We start from the raw sequence: 15,308 nt of genomic DNA, 5'->3' as shown, positions 1-15,308 counted from the left end.
AAAAAAAAAAAAAAAAAAGAAAGAAAGAAAAAGTGGTGGGGTGGATAAAAATAACTGCTGAGTTCTCCACCAGCCAGGTACCTCGGCAGTTCAAGGACGTATCCATCAGAGGCAACCACTGAGAATTAGCACGAGGGAGGCAGGTCAACGGTGTGGAGAATGAGTCTCTTTCAAAGGAGATAGGAGGAAGAGAGGGGCAAGGAGGAAAGTGGGGCCCCCAGGCTCTGCAGCAGGGACAGAGAGGCTGCCTGTTCCTCTGGAGTCTCCTCCAGCAAATGTCGGGCAAAGGCCTGCTCCATCTGTGCCAGAAAAGGCGGGGAAGAGATGGTCATGAGCACAGCTGGGAAAGACACTACCCTAGGAGCATCTTTCCCTCCAGAGGCCCCTGCTTCTCCTGGAACACCCCACCCCCACCCCACCCCACCCCCACAGGCAGGCTTGGTCTCCCCCTCCTCTGAACTCACCTGCACTGTGATAAGACTCTTTGGGTTTGGGGTATGGCTGGGGCTGGGGCTCTCCTCCCAGAAATTCAGTGTCACCTGGAACTTGGGTGGGGGCCCGAGACCCTGGAAGTACCTGGCCAAGTCTGATGAAAGAGAAAGGGTCAAGGGTTGGAAGCAAGAAAGAGGAGAGAGAGGCCACAGGCAAGAGAAAGAGCGGTGACTGCAGAGCCGAATGGAGATCAGGGCTAGAACAGGAGCTGCAGGGTCATGAGGCTGTTTCCTCACACCAGAAGAAATGCCAGCAACTCTGCTGCTATTCACCCATATGCAAATAGGAAAGGGTGCCCCTTCTCCAAGTAAGAAGTGTTTGAAGGTAACTGGTTTTTAATACAGCCTGCAAAGCTCTCTGCTATAAGAGCTTAGAGTCCTCATAGCAGCAGCCTGGGCTGCTACCACACAGGGGCTCCCCTCTCTGTCACCTGCTCATAACCCCGCTACCAAGGACACCCATGGCCCTGGCATGCTCCTGCCCTGCATCCCCTATACTTCTGACCCCTACTCCTAAGGTCAGATTACAGATTCAGAGATGAATGGAGGCAGGAAGTGGAACTGCAGGAGTGGATGGGAGAAGGCCAATCAGGGTTGCTGCCTAGGGTGGAGCAGGGCTGGTGTGGATAATGTGCACCAGCTCTCCCAAAGGTGTCAATGGTGTGTATGCAAGTATGGATGCCAGGGAAGGTCTGGGAACACACCTTTCCATTACTGTCAGGTGCCATGCGGGGGGCAGTCCCCGAGATGGGACTTGCCTGCTCAGCTCCACCTGTGCCTTATCTTCCAAGGCCTGGGCTGGGGAAGGGCAGCTGCCAGGCAGCTGCCAGGGCTGAGCACACAGCCCTCCAGGCTGTGCACTATGCAAGTACAGGATGCCATGCATGAGCTATAAGGAAGGATCTGCTGGAGGAAACAGGGTGGTGGCAGAGCCTACCAGGTCCAGTAGAGGGGAACTAAGGGGCAAGGGCAGGGACTCCGCTCAGCTGGAACAGCCTTACCTCTGCAGAAGTAGGTGGTTCGGAAGAGCTCCACGCACTCATTGCTGGGCAGCAGATGTGGGCCTGGACCGGGCGGTGCCTGGGGCGCGTTCCAGGAGACAGGGATAGGGCAGAGGCGCTGCACGAAGAGGCCCCGGGAGTTGCTGGCGACCAGGACTCCCCTCTCGATCTGGCTCAGCAGGCGCTGAGTAGGCTCCCTTGGGTCAGGCTTGGGAAAGACCACCTGCTCCATTCCGCACTGGGAGCCTGAGGGCTCAGCCACCAGGCGGCAGTCCAGGCTCTGCACCTGGGCTTCTCCCACCACACGCCCGCCATAGATGAAGGTGAGCAGCAGAGAGTAGTCTGCGGACAAAGAACCACCAGCTGCACCTGGCCTGCACCTGGCCTTCACCCTCGGGCTCTGCCTGGTCAGCACCAGGGCCTGAGGGGACCAGGAACGGCTCCTTGCAAATCCCACATCCTCATCTTGTGGGTGAGAAATAGGAGGTCCAGAGAGGGAAACCAAGTGTGGGCTGGGGCCCTGCCTGCCCCTTCTGAGTTTAGAGAAGGCATCTTCCTCCTTATCCGCCCTCTTGCCAGCCCCACCAGCCAAGGAGCTTCCAGCCAGACTTTCCCATCACTCAGGAGGGGAGCTGATACACAAATGCCCAGAGGACTCAGGGCTTAATGCCCAGGGTCTTACAGTTTGTACGAAGGTCCCAGAGACTGGGGCTCTGCTTGACCCATGGGAATTCATGTCTCAAAGTGGATTTCCAGGGAACAGAGTGCATAGGGGGTACTTTGAGAGCTGAGCTGTTTGGAGTCTGGAGTCTGGTCTGGTGTACTGCCTAGAAACCAGTGCCTCTGTCAGGGTAAGGGGGGCCCAGTTTGCTACAAGCCCCGACAGATACAGTAATACATGCATGACTCCCGGGAGACAAGCTGGGGAGACAAGGAGCAGGGATGAGTCAGAACCGCCACACACCTGAGTCTGGAGGAGGCAGAAACTCCAATGACACCTGATCTCCTTGGAAAGGGGCGCCTTCAGTTGTGTCCGCACCTATCAGGAAAACAGAGGCATATGGTTCAGGATGGGAATGAGGAGTCCTTGGGCCAGAGGCTGTGGCATGGGGGTGACAAACAGAGGCAGGGGAGGTGGTACCTTCCTGAGGCTCAGGGCTGTTGCTGCTGCTGCTGCTGCTCCCAAAGTTTGAATGGCCTGTTCCCCCATTGGCCCCCACCTCCTCCTGCAGACACAGTGTCTATTGTTGGCCCACCTCTCACCTAATTACTGTCCTGCCCCCTTCCCCATTTCCTCCCCAGTGCTTACATTTCTGAGGGGGTCCTCAAGCCAGGAGGGACTGAGCATACAGTTCTTTGTGGTGCACTCCTCCTCCTCCTTCTCAGAGGACACAAAACTGTGACATCGCTTTGATGGTGACTTCTGGGTCCCTGGCTGGGCTGTGGAATATTGTGGAGGGGGAGACAAATGTCAGAGTCTTTTCAATTTTTTTTTTTAAAGATTTTATTTATTTATTTGACAGAGAGAGAAGTCACAAGTAGAGCTGCAGGCAGAGAGAAAGGGGGAAGCAGGCTCCCAGGACCCTGAGATCATGATTTGAGCCGAAGGCAGAGGCTTAACCCACTGAGCCACCCAGGCGCCCCAAGAGTCAGAGTCTTAACTGTGGACAGAGAGTAGGACAGGAGGCAGTGAAAGGATGGGGAGGACCAGGCAGGGGAACCCGGGCAACAGCTCCCAAGTACAGAGACAGGCAGGACTCTAAGTGAGGAACCTGCAGAGAGGCCCAGCACCCTTCCAGAAGGCTCCCATCTCCATCCTCCCCTAGTCCACAGTCTGCTGTTTCTAGAAGTGGCCGTGCAAGGGGACACAAGAGGACACCCACCGGAACAGGTCCCTGATGGTGGCAGCAGCCGGTACACCTTGTAGGGCTCAGCACCATCCCTATGGCCGCTCTCAGGAACCTCCTCAAATTCAGGACTCTTGTTGAGGGCACAGCGCAGACGTGTCTTCCAGATGGCAGGGCCTTCTGTGTCCCCTTCCTTGTACTTCCCCTTAAACATCGCCCATGCCTTCAAGACACAGGAAGTAAAGCAGAGGCAGCATGTCACACACCCCACTCCCCGGTAGAGGCGGGCAGCGACTTTGGGGTTGCACCGCCTGAGCACATGCACAGAAGAGCCAGTGTTCAGGTTTATGCTGCCTCCAAATCCTTCACAGCTTCCGCGCTTTCACTTTATATCGGATTGTGTCCACACTGCTGGTTCTACCCTCCCACCTCCCCTTTCTCTGCAACCCAGGCCCACACAAGCCCTGGAAGGTGGGAGTTTCCGTGTACAGGCCACCCTTGGGGCGGGGTGGGGTGGGGGGGCTAGTTTCTGAGCACTTTCACCTTGAAGAAAGCGGCGTCCTGGTCCTCCCGGAAGTCCTGCTTGCCCGCGTGCTTCCAGGGGATCCGGAACATGGTCTTGGCGGCATCCTCCCAGCACACCCCGGGGAACTGCCCGCTCTCCACTTGCTCTACCACCCAGTTCCGCAGCTTTCGGGTGCAGCGTGCCCTGCCTGATGCCATCCTGGGTACAAGAGTCACACGCAGGCAGCATCAGTGGAACCGACGCCGTGGGAGGGCACATCTGCCAAGGTCCTCACAAATAGGGTTGGTTCCTGCAAGGGCCCTCAAGGATCCCATTCATCTATTGTCTGTAGACATTTCTCAAAATTCTGGGGCCAAATTGCGTCGTTTCTCCCTTCACTAGTAATGATAAAGAAAATACATCCCTTTTAACATCTCAAGCTATGACATCTGGAAGGAAATCTTACGTGTTAATCTTAGTTTTAAGACTTTTGAGGAATCGGCTGCCTGCAGAGAACTCCCTCGGTGTGGCTAACGGGAAGAGGCCTGGTCTCTACCCAAGCATCGGCAGAGGTAGTTTCGGCATCTGAGATAACCCCATTGATCCCTCACCCGCCACCCCCATAACCTAAGTTGACCCCACCAACCCTTCCCCTCTGCTAGCCTCTGGGGTAGGTGGGGCAAGGCTTCGGCGGAAGTGGGCAGGGCCAGAAGGCAAGAAAACAAACAGGGGCCGCTCACTTCCATCCCGGGTTGAGAATTCTCTCCTCAACAACCTAGCAGCAGGGTCTCCTGTCCTTTGCCTCTAGAGCTGGGAACACTGGCCCCAGGTCAGTCTCTCACTCAGGCCAAACCGCCCCGCGTTCTATTTCACAGGCCACTTGTACAGTCCTGTTCCGCGCAGGGGCCCCAGGAGCTCCTGCCCCCCACCTCCCGCCTCCGATCCGATCCGGCCCGGCCTTCCAGCTCTAGACCAGGCTGGCGTCCACTCTCCCATCTTACCTGCGCGGCTCGCTAGCTGTTCCAGGATGCAGCTAGCTGCCCTCGACTCAGCAGCCGTCCAGGCAGCGTCCTGATTTCTCCGCCCCTTCCTACAGTCCCCACCCTAAGTTTCAGTTCTCCTCCAGGCAGGGCTGCTTCTCAGAAATCACGTGGTCCAAGCTGCAGGGCAACCGCGTGCCACCAGGAGGCAGCAAGCATCTGAGGACTTCACTGTTGAAATTCCACTGTTGTACACCGCAGGGCCCCTCCCCCTCAAGCTAATTTCCATACCTTCCCACCCCCTTAGCTACTCCCTGATCTCTGCGCCACTGCTGCTTGCTGCTGGCAGCGAAGGTTGTGGAGTCTGGCTGAGGCCTCTGGCTGGCTCTATACCACCCACGCTTCTACGTTTCCCTCCTCATGCCTGCCTGGTGCCTAGTAGGTGACCTCAGATACCAGTCGAATTGGATGAAGGAACAAAGAAGGCTGCAGAGGAGAAAGCCCAGGCAGAGTGGCTGACTGGGGAGGGCCTCCTTGGCCATTCAAGGTGTTAATTCCTTCCCGGCCCAGAGTCCAAGGAGGGTCAGGCGGTGGGCTGCAGGCGACCCTTGCAGCAAAGCTCTCAGTTCACCCACCCTCTCTCCCTGTGCCCCAGATGGTGGGGCCAGAAGAAGGACCACCAAAAAGCCTGGGCAAGGAGATGCTTCTTTATTGGTGCTGGAGTTGTTCCTCAGGAGGCTGGGCCTCGAGACCCTCAGGAGGATCCTTGCCCTTGGCTACTTCCTCCTGCGAGGGATACTGTGTCCCAAGGGCACTTCTTCCATCAGCTTCTGCAGAAGGAGAGAGAAAAGGATGCCACTGGAAGCCTAGGGCTCAAACACAGGCTGGACAGGGACTTCTAGAGCATGGGTCAGAGGTGAGGCTGGAGGGGAGGCTTTACCTTTAATAGACGGGCATGGTAGGCAACAGGGTCCTCCCCGGCAATGGGCTGTGGGCGCACATGAAGGTAGCGCTCCACAGCAGTCTCCAGCTCCTCTACCTCATACAGGGTGGCGGGATCCAGCGAGTGGGCATTAATGAGGCTCACAAGATATTCTTTGTAGTGTGCCCTGGGGAGAGGACAGGGTGGAATCATCGTTCTTCTGTTTGGCTAATATCGAGCCAGGGTACCCTGTACATTGCCAGTCACTGACACACTCACACGAACGAGACTGACAACTCTTGCCACTTACACGGGTAGGCACCGTGTCTCTGCGCACGCTGCTGGCTCCTACCTAGCCACATCCTTGCCAGAGAGCCCCCCTCTTGCTTCCCCTGCAGGACCCACTATTCAGGAGACCCCCTTCACTCTCCAGGCGTAACCTCCCCAACACTATGCTCCATGCTATGCCTGACACTCACTGGCAGAGGCCAGCATGGCCAGCTGGAGTCTCCTTGCCACAAGCTTCATCTCGGAACCCGTTAGGAACCTCTTTCTGCTCCATCACCCGGCAGCCACCTAAGGATAAGGGAAGGAAGGGATCCTTGTGCTGGGAGGAGGTCACTAACCACGAAGCCTCCAGAGAACCGGGTTATCAACGGAGGCAGCACAGGCCAAGCTTGGACCACACACCTGAGCCTCCCCTTTACCCACAACACAGTGGGAGCCCAGCCTGCCCTCACCCGCCTCCCAGGCTTGTCCCAACACTCACCGCCAGGTACTGCCCGGGCCCCCGCTGGGGGCTCTGTGTTGAACATGACATTATTGTCCTAAGGAGGGGCAGATGGATGGGCGTTAGGTTCCCCTTGATGCCAGCCCTCCTGCATTGCCCAGCAGAGAGCCTTTCCGTTCTTGCCCCCAGGGCCCTGCCTCCCACCCTGGGCAATCTGCGCACCCAACCAGGCTGGCCAGCCCTGACCTGTAGCAGCTTCTGGAGCCGGAGAGCAGTCCAGTCCCGCAGGTAGAAGAGGCAGTCTCGTGGGTGGTGGCCATGCAGGGACTTTTTCACCCTGCAGTTAGGGTCTGGACATTTCTGGCAGAAACCCAGATGGGAGAGGGAAAGTTGGAGACGGTTGGGGTCCTGGCTTCTCAGAACCCCTGCATGAGGGGTATAGGGATGGGGGAAGATGGAGACATTGGGAGGGTCTGAGGCAAGCAGAAAGGGGGAGGGGACAGAGAGGTGCTTTACACCCCACTGGCCTTCTCTTCCCCTAGGCTATTCCTCCATGCCTTTGCCCCCCCGCCCCCACCCGACGGCAGTGGCCCACTCTCCTGTTCCTTTCCTCCCCATCTCCAGGCTCACATTCTTGGCGTAAAAGGCATTGTAGCAGCCACTGCAGAACTGGTGGCGGCACTGGGTGCAGTGAAAGTGCATGCAGCCTCCTCGGGCCAATGCGTACGAGAACTTGCACTTGGGGCAGTCTGCAAAGGACAGCAGGTCAGGGCTGGGGCTGCCACTGCTCCTCTAGGCTCTTAGGATGAGAGGCTGGCAGTGACAAATGACCGGGCAAACAGGCCTCGCGGTCCGCCCTTACCAATGCCATTCTCCTGAAGATACATGGCTAGGCCCTGGGCCTGGTATTCTGGGTCATTGGTGCGTTTCCAGTTCTGGAAATCCTCACAGCTCCGGCCTCGGTGCTGCTCCTCCCACTGCAGGAGGGAAAGCAAACTTCACCTGAAAATTCCACCCTAGGCCCTTCCTGAGGGCCCCACCTGTCATACCTAGTGCTCTCTGGCTGTGTTTATGGCACTATCCTTCACCATTGGCCAGCCTCGGTTCTTTCACGTCCTCGTACTGGCACATATTCACTGGCAGTTCTTCGGTCCACCCCCCAAGCCTATCTCAGTGCCGTTCCTTTCTCTTTATCCCTACTGTGGCCATGCTACTCCAAGCCAGGTCAGGTCTGGCCTCTGTTCCCATTGTCTCTGCCTCCACCCCTGCTGGCCTGCGATGCAGGCTCCATCTGGTGGCCAAGATGCCTTGGAGAGTATAAGGCAGGCAGCTTCCACAGCACTGGGAGTGTTCAAGCTTCAAGATTTAGTGGAAGGGTCTCAGATGGTCATTTTGTTATTACTGTTTTGTAATACAGATATCACTTTTTGGTATCCATCATTAAACTTTTTAGAGTATGTGCTGCGAAAATGAGCGCTCAAATATTAAACTTCTTAAAAGGCAAATGAGATAGTATCACCCCTTGCTTAGTCTTAGAATAAAAGGCAAATACCTTCCTCACTCGGCCTCAAGGACTCTCCTGATCTGTCAGCTAGCTCCTCTCCGACCGCCTGCCACTCTCTCCCTTGCTCTTGGGGCTCCAGCCACACAATTCTGACTTTGGCCTTTCCATGTGTTGTTCTTTCTGGCCCGAATATCTTTTGCAAAGTTGGCTTCTTCTTAACTTTCAGGCCTGAGCTTAAATTAAACCATTTTTAGAGAGGACTTGTCTGACTTCTCTATCCTACGTAGGTCCGTTCCATTATTCCTAATCTCAAATTCCTGTGTTTTCTTTACAGAACTTATACACGTGTATTTATGCTCTCTCCCTCCCATACTCCCTTCCCCTCCTTCCTCCTCACCTTTCCTTCCTTCCCTCCCTCCCTCTCCCTTCCTTCCTCCGTTTCCTCACCTTTCACCCTCCTTCCCCCTCAGCCTCCCTCTCTCCCTCCGTCCCTCCCTCCTTTCCTGACTGTCTGCAGGCTCCTTGAGGCCAGAGCTCATGTCTGTTCCATGCTTTGATATACCCTGAGTCTGATGTAGTATATGCCAGTAGCTTAGCAAGTTCTTTCTGAAAGGATCAATGTGCCTCACCTGGCGCTTACAGCGCACACAGAAGGTCTGGTGACACTGGGGACACGTTGCCTCCAGCTGCTCCCGTTCATATATGAAGCCAAAGGAGCACTGTAGATACAAGAGCATAAAGCTATATGAGACCTGATCTGGCACCCTGCCCTCCTCCACCTCCAGTCAGCTCCCCCGGGCAGGCCACTTACCTGAGCACACCACAAGAACTTGGGGTCCCGCATAAGCACACCCTCAGTTAGCTTCTTGTGAAATAGTGCATAGGCATCTGGCTCTAGGCTCTCCCGCAGCTGGGGATAGGAGGCAGAAGTGGTAGGTGTGCAGGGTTCCTGTTCAAAGCCCAGGGCACCCCGAGTCCTAAGGACTGCAGTACCTGGATGTCAAGGGTAGAGAAGTAGCTGAGCAGCTGCGTGTCATCAGTGAGGTCGGGGCGGCCACAGGCGGGGCACACCATGTCAGTGATGTGCTTCTCCTTCAAGGCGATGGTGAAGTGCTGGCGGAAGCAGTCAGGGCAGATGGTGCACTCACAGGAAGTCAGGGCCTGCATCTGCAGGGAGAGGCCAAAAGAGGAGGAGGTCTGAAGCCATGGCTGCCAGCCGGGGTGGGGGGCAGTAGCCAGGGGTCCACTGAGAAACCCGAGTCTAACGAACGACTGCCAAGGTAGCAACTTCCAACAAGTGCCTGGCAGGCAACTTAAGTGTCTAAAGACCCTCACAGAAAAAAACAGTGGTGAGGCCCATAGTAAACGGAAGAGTGCTCTCAGGAAGGTATTTTCATCCAATTTAGAAGCAAACAAATAACATCCCTGAACTGACAAAACTCTAGAGATGGGGGGCGCCTGCCTTTGCCTTGGTTCATGATCCCGGGATCCTGGGATCGAGTTTCGCATTGGGCTCCCTGCTCAGTGGGGAGCCTGCTTCTCCTTCTCTCTCTGCTGCTCCCCTTGCTTCTGTGCCCTGACAAATAAATAAAAAAGTTGCAACTATAAAAGGGCTGCATGAGGGGGATCCTTTGAGGTGATGGGACAATCCATATCTTGTTGGTTACATGAACCTATATGCGGAATGAAATAGCACAGCGCCACATACCATGTGAAAAATGAACAAGGTCTGCAGTCTGGCTCACAAGGTACCAGTGTTTATTTCCTGGTCTTGATACTGTATAGTAATTACAGAAGATGCTACCATTGGGAAGAGGTGGGTAAAGAGCACACAGGACCCTATACTATTTTTACAACTTCTGAGAATCTACAACTATTTTAAAATAAAAAGTAGAAAACAAAACACAACTCAACATGTACAGAGCCAGTTTAACTAAATGGGAGTGTATTTGCCCCAAGAATTGCTACTTCTGGCCTAGAGTAAGCAGGGGCTTGGGAGATAAGAGGGGCCTGCTCCTACCAAATGGATATTTGATGATGACATTGAAGAATTCCTGGTTATTTTTTTTGGTGTGCCAAAGGTATTTGTAGCTGTGTTTTCAAAGACTTACCTTTCAGAGATACACACTCAAGTGTTTACAGGCTGACTACATGCTGCCTAAGATCTGCTTCAAAGTAATTTTGTGTGTGTGTGTGTGTGTAGATGGAATAAAGACTGGTTAAATCCTGGTGACTGCAAAAGTGTGGTAATGAATATGTAGGAGTTGGGGGGACATGGAGGAAGAAAGCTGACATTTTGTGCTTGTAATGTTCCATAGTGGAATTGTAAAAATAATGGGGGCAGGAGGTGTCCCCACCTTCCTTCCAGACACTTCCTTCCAGACACATCCTTCTGGACACTGTCTGGAGCACGTGGGCAATTGCAGAGCAAAAGACAGGGCTGGAGACGGGGGCTGGCACGGAGCAGGGCCCAAAGGGAAGAGAGTCATGCGAAGGCCAGGTGCAGAGGGGACAGGCTTACCCTATTGCGGGGCAGGGCCCAGCCGCACACAGCACACTCCTGTGCAAGCAAGCGGCGCAGAAATGCCCGGTCCTGGCTGTGCCTCACAGCTTCCACTACGTCCCCCAGCTCGTAATTCCTGGGTGTCTCCTGCAGCAACGACAGTGCCAACTCTGCCCGGCCCCAGCTGGGGAGTGCGTAGACTGCCAAAAGCCGCCTAACCAGACTCTGCAATGTGATTCAGGGGGAGGGGGAAGAAGTGGCTGTCACACCCCAAGAATCCTACCCTTCGGCCCTCCCCCTGCTCCTCCAAGTGGATTATCCTCCCGGCACCTGCTTATCTGGCCCATCCCAGGAAAGGGTGGGATCAGGGCCCTTGTCCCAGAGGCGCTGATGGAAGGGCTCCAGGCGCTGGCGCTGGAGCTCTGTCAGGGCCCGAGCCACATCACCACCATGTTGGAACAATGCTTGAAGAGATCCCTCTTCAGGCCCAAAGCCCAGCGACCTGAGCTCCTGCACCTGAGAATTGGGGGTAGAGAGGAGTGAAGAGGGAAATGGCAGGCAAAAGAGTGTAAGAAGCTCCGAGACCCACAGTCCTCAACCCCCTCCCCCACCAGCACTGCTGGTACCTTCCTCCGCCGGGCCCTCACACACTCTTCCACAGCTTCGTCAACATTGCCATGCCGATCCAGCCAGGCTTTCCGGGCCTCCTGACAGGAAAAGGCACCCAGCCCCGGGTCCTGCTGTCCAGCCAGCTCGGCCACCATCTCCAGCACGTAGGGCAACTCTGAGCGCAACCATTGCAGGGGCACTTCGGTGCCTGAGTACTGTAGAGCTGAGAAGACCTCCTCTGGACAGGCACCTGCAGCTTCCCCTTCCTAAGGCACAGTCCCACCCCGACAGATGGCCCATCAGGAAGGGCACCCTCCACCCACTCTCTGCCCGAACCAAAATGCTGACAATGGTTAGACGTATGGATCATGTGAGTAGTGTATGGCATGGCACTGGTCATGTGGGAAGTAAGAGGCAGCTGCCACTAACAACATCAAGTTTTACAAGAACTTGTATTAATCTACGGTGGCCTTTCCTTTTCATGACTAGCTCAACCCTACCTCCTTCCAGGCCTAAATGCTTACCCGGATCTTGGTCACTAGTTGGAGACCTTCTTCCCGCATCTTGTCTTGGCGCTGCTTCTCGGGGTCCACACAGGAACTGGGAAGGGGGGCACTGAGGCGTCGTGTAGGCCCTGGCTCAGGGAGTCCCTCTTCCAGTGAGCAGGCATGGGGCCAGGGAGCATGCTGTATGGGGATGGGGCTGCTGGTCCGGTTGCACATGGCACACACCCAGCCAGGGCCCGAGTTGCAGAAGGTACAGTGAATACAGTACCAGACTGGAGTCTGGGCAGAGGAGAGCAAAGTATCCCCCTGCTGGGAAGGCAAAAAGAATTATCCAATTGAAAGCTGGCTGAGGCTCAAGATGGAAAGATAAGAGAGCTGGCGGGGGGGGGGGGGGGGGACGCAGAGAAACTGAAGGAAACAGGAGATGAAGTAGAGAATGGCCTGTGGTAACAGATGCAAATAAAGAGATGGAAAGGCCAGGAACAGGTTACCTGAAGGGGCTGCAGGCAAATGTCAGTATCCCGAGAATCCACCACCAAGCTAGGAGGCTGAGCCAGCCGAGGTCTCTCACAGATGGCACATAGCACAGCTACCGCCTCATTCTCAAAGGTGCAGCTCTGGCAGGCCCAACGACCCCGTGCAAGCTCAGATTCTAGGCCCCCAGCTCCTTGGGAACCCTCAATCCCCAGCCCCAACCCCTTACAGCCTCGGGGTCGATCACAGGCCACACAGAGGACTGCCCAAGATTCATTTAGCATGGCACAGGCAGCACAGTGCCAGGGCAAACGGGCATTTGTGGGATCAGGGGAAGCTTTCAGGGGAAGCATAAGAGAGCTATCTCCCAGGGTCAGCACGGAGGTTGACTGGGTCCGTGATTGAGCTGGCGCAGGTAAGCTGTAATGAAAAAGCAGAGGTCTGTTGGGGGCGCCCTGGTGCCCGGGTCCCTTATTCCCAGGCATCCCTCATTCTCTGTGGGGAAACACAGACCCCGTCCTTTGTATGTATTGTTCTGTCTGGAACACACCATACCCATAGCCTGTTTAATATTTAATTACATCTTAAAGTTCACATCTTGCTGATAGAGATCCTTAATGTTGGGCCTAACCCATACTAGGTGCTTAGAAATCCTACTAATTGGGGGCATGCTTGGCTCAGTTGGTTAAGCATCTGCCTCTGGCTCAGGTCGTGATCCCAGAGTCCTGGGATCGAGTCCTGCATCAGACTTCCTGCTCCTCAGGGAGTCTACCATTCCTCTGCCTCTCCTCCCACTGATTCTCTTAATCTCCCTCTCTGCCAAATAAATAAAATCTTTTTTTAAAAAAAAGAAAAGAAAGAAATCCTACTGATTGAACAGATCCTTTAGGCTAGGTTCCTCCTCTTCCTATTTGCACAACATATTAATCTATCTTGCTATGACTAATACTTGCTTTAAATGTATGTCTGTGACCTCTTGGAGGGCAATAACTGCCTGCGTGTCTTCTATGAAACAGTCTTTATTTATTTATTTTAAAAAGGTTTTATTTATTTATTTGTCAGAGAGATAGAGTACAGGCAGAGGCAGAGGGAGAAGCAGGCTCCCTGCAGAGCAAGGAGTCTGATATGGGACTCAATCCTAGGACAATGACCTGAGCCGAAGGCAGCTGCTTAACCGACTGGGCCACCCAGGCATTTAGCATAAAAACTGACACAGAGTAGATATTCAAGTTACTGTAAGTTCTCTCAACTTCACTCCCACCCAGAAGAGAAGATCTCTCACCTGGGGGTCAGGCAGGTGGCCTGGGGGGCCCCAGGCAGGGTCTGACGGAGGTGATGGGCACGGGATGGGTGTCCATGGAACAGGCGATCACAAGCTGGGCACAAGGCCTGTTTACAGGCTGAGCAGTGCAGTATGCCTGGGGCAGAGCCACAGAGGAAGCAGGGACCAGGAGTGGAGCCTGAAAAATAGGAGAGAAAAAAATTGAACATCTTTCTGAAAAAGACCAAGTTACATCTGAATTTGCTGTGGGAGGGAATAAATCACAGACTACTTTTCAACATACCCAGACCCAAGGAAGCAATTTTAATCTCTTTTAAAAGGCAAAAAGATACACAGAGTAGGGCCCCAAATTTCCATTAGTTTGGTCTACTAGAAACTGCCCCACCCCCCATTACAGGACAAATAATACCTGGGGCAGAGGGTGTGGTGAGGGGGCCAGGAGCAATTTCTCTCAATAAGGGGGCAAACTCTGAGAGCTGCAGTATCTGAGAAGAAAAGGACAGGGCAAGGGTTTGGGGACACACAGTCCCACAACCCCTGTCCCCTTTGGTCATCAGGTCTTAGAGCCCTATCCCTACCTTGCTTACATCATCCTCAACCTTGTCTTCCAGCAGCTGCTCCAGGGCTTGTTGTCTTGGGTGAGTATTCTGCAAACAAGGTAAAAAGAGTTTCCATCTGGAGTCCTAGGACAAGGCCCGCCCTCAAAGCCATGGTCTCCCAGCATCCACAGCAAGAACAGTATGGGGAGTTCCCAGGTTGCTATGGGGACTAAGCCCATGGCAGTAGCATGAGGTCCCCAGCCTGCCTTTGGGAGTGAGGCTGGGCTCCCCAGACCTGGTATTTAAGTCCTCAGGACTACAGACACTGCAACATCTCACCTGTAACAGCAGGCTGAGCTCTGTCCGAAGCAGCAGCACTTCCAGTGTGACTGCAGCCACCTGGTGCTCATCGGGCTCCTCCTGCCCCTCAGGGAAACTCAATCCATCTGGTTGCTCCTCTGTGTAGCCATACAATCGCAGAACGTCCCGGCCCCCCTACCACACATTCAAACCAGTCACAACCCACCAGGCCCCCTTCCCAAAAGGGGTTGGGGCACAGCCTCCGGCCCTTTCTAGCCAACCCCCCAGCCCAGGCTAAGTCTCCTTCTCCCACAAGGGGCCCAGGGGGGCTTCACCTGCACAGCATCCACTGTACTGCGAAAGACAGGGTTATTAAACTTGACCCCGCGCCAGTACCGGGGCCGCTGAGGGCTGAGGAGGTTGCGGCCATATTTCTCCAGGATGTTCAGGGCCGTGGACAGGGTGTTGAGGTAGTTTCGGGGCTGAGAGCAGTCAGAGAGCGGAGAGCTGTGAGCCCCGCCCTGGGCTCCCGTCCTCCAGTCCCCCTCCCGAGCGGGGCCGGGCCTCACCTCCCCATGAGCATTGCAGCGGACCAGGCGTGAGGCGTTCAGCAGCAGGTAGCGGGCTGCTGGCGGCAGGGATGTGACCAATAGCGGCTGCAGCTGCTCCATGGAAAACACCTGCCCCGAATCTTTCCTCAGGGCGCTCGTCAGCTCCTCACGGGCAGCCTGGAAGGCCCGCTCCTCCTCCTCCCCCGGCATCCTGAGACAGGAGTCAGCCCCAGCCCCGTCGTCCGCCGGGACCTGGCGCAGGCTGTGCGCGGCCTGAGCGCCACCCCTCCCGCCTGGTGTCCGGCTTCGCGGCCCGACTCGGTCGGCAAAGCCGCCCCAGGTCACTCGGGCCACGGTCAGTCTTCGGCCCCGGGCCCCGCGCCAGGGTTAGCCGGGAACAGGAAGTACTAGCAAAGAGGGCGGGATTGCGACCTAGTTTCAGGGGAAGGGGAGGGCTTTAAGGTTTGGCCAGGGTGGGGTCAGGAAATCAGGAGGCGTGGCCAAGAGGGAAGCCAGGGCCCAGCCAATGAGAAGACCAAATGGTCTCTGGCTCCTCCCCTAGAG

General features: G+C 55.3%; 2 protein-coding genes across 5 annotated transcripts; both read right to left on the bottom strand.

Moving 5' to 3' along the window:
• Positions 1–29: 29 nt before the first annotated feature.
• On the bottom strand, positions 30–5,091 carry IRF9 (interferon regulatory factor 9). Its single transcript, XM_059181723.1, has 9 exons — positions 4,846–5,091; positions 3,883–4,063; positions 3,376–3,562; positions 2,802–2,932; positions 2,634–2,718; positions 2,457–2,531; positions 1,493–1,834; positions 465–586; positions 30–299 (listed from the first exon to the last, which is right to left on the bottom strand). Exons 2-9 carry the CDS (start codon positions 4,060–4,062, stop codon positions 171–173), a joined length of 1,251 nt encoding a protein of 416 aa, XP_059037706.1. The 5' UTR covers position 4,063; positions 4,846–5,091; the 3' UTR covers positions 30–170.
• A 426-nt stretch (positions 5,092–5,517) lies between these two features.
• On the bottom strand, positions 5,518–15,177 carry RNF31 (ring finger protein 31). 4 transcript variants are annotated; one of them, XM_059181706.1, is made up of 21 exons: positions 14,763–15,175; positions 14,529–14,675; positions 14,233–14,388; positions 13,933–14,001; positions 13,764–13,839; positions 13,355–13,532; positions 12,090–12,492; positions 11,617–11,904; positions 11,110–11,358; positions 10,814–10,999; positions 10,502–10,708; positions 8,974–9,147; positions 8,792–8,890; positions 8,610–8,699; positions 7,339–7,453; positions 7,107–7,225; positions 6,723–6,836; positions 6,516–6,573; positions 6,226–6,322; positions 5,765–5,933; positions 5,518–5,654 (listed from the first exon to the last, which is right to left on the bottom strand). In XM_059181706.1, exons 1-21 carry the CDS (start codon positions 14,952–14,954, stop codon positions 5,601–5,603), a joined length of 3,240 nt encoding a protein of 1,079 aa, XP_059037689.1. In that variant the 5' UTR covers positions 14,955–15,175; the 3' UTR covers positions 5,518–5,600. The 4 variants fall into 4 exon arrangements, with proteins under 4 accessions (XP_059037689.1, XP_059037690.1, XP_059037688.1 ...); XM_059181707.1 differs by having other exon boundaries at positions 11,617–11,907; positions 13,942–14,001; XM_059181705.1 differs by having other exon boundaries at positions 11,617–11,907; positions 14,763–15,174.
• Between the last annotated feature and the right edge of the window lie 131 nt (positions 15,178–15,308).

This window comes from Mustela lutreola, chromosome 7 (assembly GCF_030435805.1).
Source record: "Mustela lutreola isolate mMusLut2 chromosome 7, mMusLut2.pri, whole genome shotgun sequence".
Lineage (NCBI taxonomy): Eukaryota > Metazoa > Chordata > Mammalia > Carnivora > Mustelidae > Mustela > Mustela lutreola.
Note: the sequence above shows the minus strand (reverse complement) of the source record. Positions and strands in the feature narration are given on the sequence as shown.